The 1000-nt window shown below is 70.4% G+C and overlaps 1 protein-coding gene across 1 annotated transcript; it reads right to left on the reverse strand.

Annotated features, from left to right (window-relative positions):
• Positions 1 to 44: 44 nt before the first annotated feature.
• LOC122544791 (haptoglobin-like) lies at positions 45 to 996 on the reverse strand (the record flags this gene model as incomplete). Its single annotated transcript, XM_043684120.1, has 1 exon — positions 45 to 996. A coding segment is annotated over one exon (783 nt), but the record flags the coding sequence as incomplete, so codon positions are not given.
• Between the last annotated feature and the right edge of the window lie 4 nt (positions 997 to 1000).

Raw genomic sequence — 1000 nt, forward strand, 5'->3', positions numbered from 1 at the left:
GGGAGTCGATGGGCGTTAGAGGGCAACGACGAGAGTTGGGTGAGCGGGGAGCCGACGGGCGTTAGAGGGCAACGACGAGAGTTGGGTGAGCGGGGAGTCGATGGGCGTTAGAGGGCAACGACGAGAGTTGGGTGAGCGGGGAGCCGACGGGCGTTAGAGGGCAACGACGAGAGTTGGGGTGAGCGGGGTGGGGGGAGGGGGAGCCGACGGGCGTCAGCGGGCGTGGGGGGCGGCGGGCGCCGGGTGCGTGACCCCGTTGATCCACTCCCGGAACGGGTGCACGTCGGCGAAGATGGCGTAGCCCTCGCTGGCGCAGCCCTGGTCGTGGGATAGCACGCCGGCCGCGTAGAAGACGCCGCCGTCGTCCACCGCCAGGGCGGCGCCGTGATCGCCGGGGCAGACGTTGTGGCCCGCGCCCTCCTGCTCAGTGCAGAACTGCTCGGGGGCGTCGGGCGGGAACAGGCCCGGGTGGTGGGCGTCGAAGAACGCGTGGCACGCGCTGTCGTTGGCCACGTGGAGCGCCACGTAGTTGAGGTGGCTGGTGGCGGCGTGTTCGGCCCCCTCCCCCCAACCCCCAACGTAGCCCACCCTGCCCACCTCGCTGGCGTAGTCCCGGGCTGGCAGGCAGATGGGCATGATGTGGTTGGAGTACTTGACGTCCTCCTTGAGCTTGACCAACGCCAGGTCGTTGCGGTAGACGTAGGCGTCCTTGGCCCGAGGGTGGTAGTGCACCTCCTCGACGTGGGCCAGGTGGCTGGCGTCGAGCTCCCGGGCGTCCTCCACCCCCAGGTAGACCTGCAGGGTCGCCACCAGCTGGGCAGCGCTCAGGTTGAGGGCTTGCAGGGCGTGCCCGCTGGTCAGGACCCAGTGGTGGTCGATCAGCGTGCCGTCCACCACACCGCCCTCGGCGCTCTTCAGCAGGACGGTCCAGGGCATCGCCCCGTTGTGCACCGCGTGCCCGCCCACGACGCGCTGGTGCTGCTCCAGGGGCACGATGGGG

This window comes from Chiloscyllium plagiosum, unplaced genomic scaffold, assembly GCF_004010195.1.
Source record: "Chiloscyllium plagiosum isolate BGI_BamShark_2017 unplaced genomic scaffold, ASM401019v2 scaf_75885, whole genome shotgun sequence".
NCBI classification, from domain to species: Eukaryota; Metazoa; Chordata; class Chondrichthyes; order Orectolobiformes; family Hemiscylliidae; genus Chiloscyllium; species Chiloscyllium plagiosum.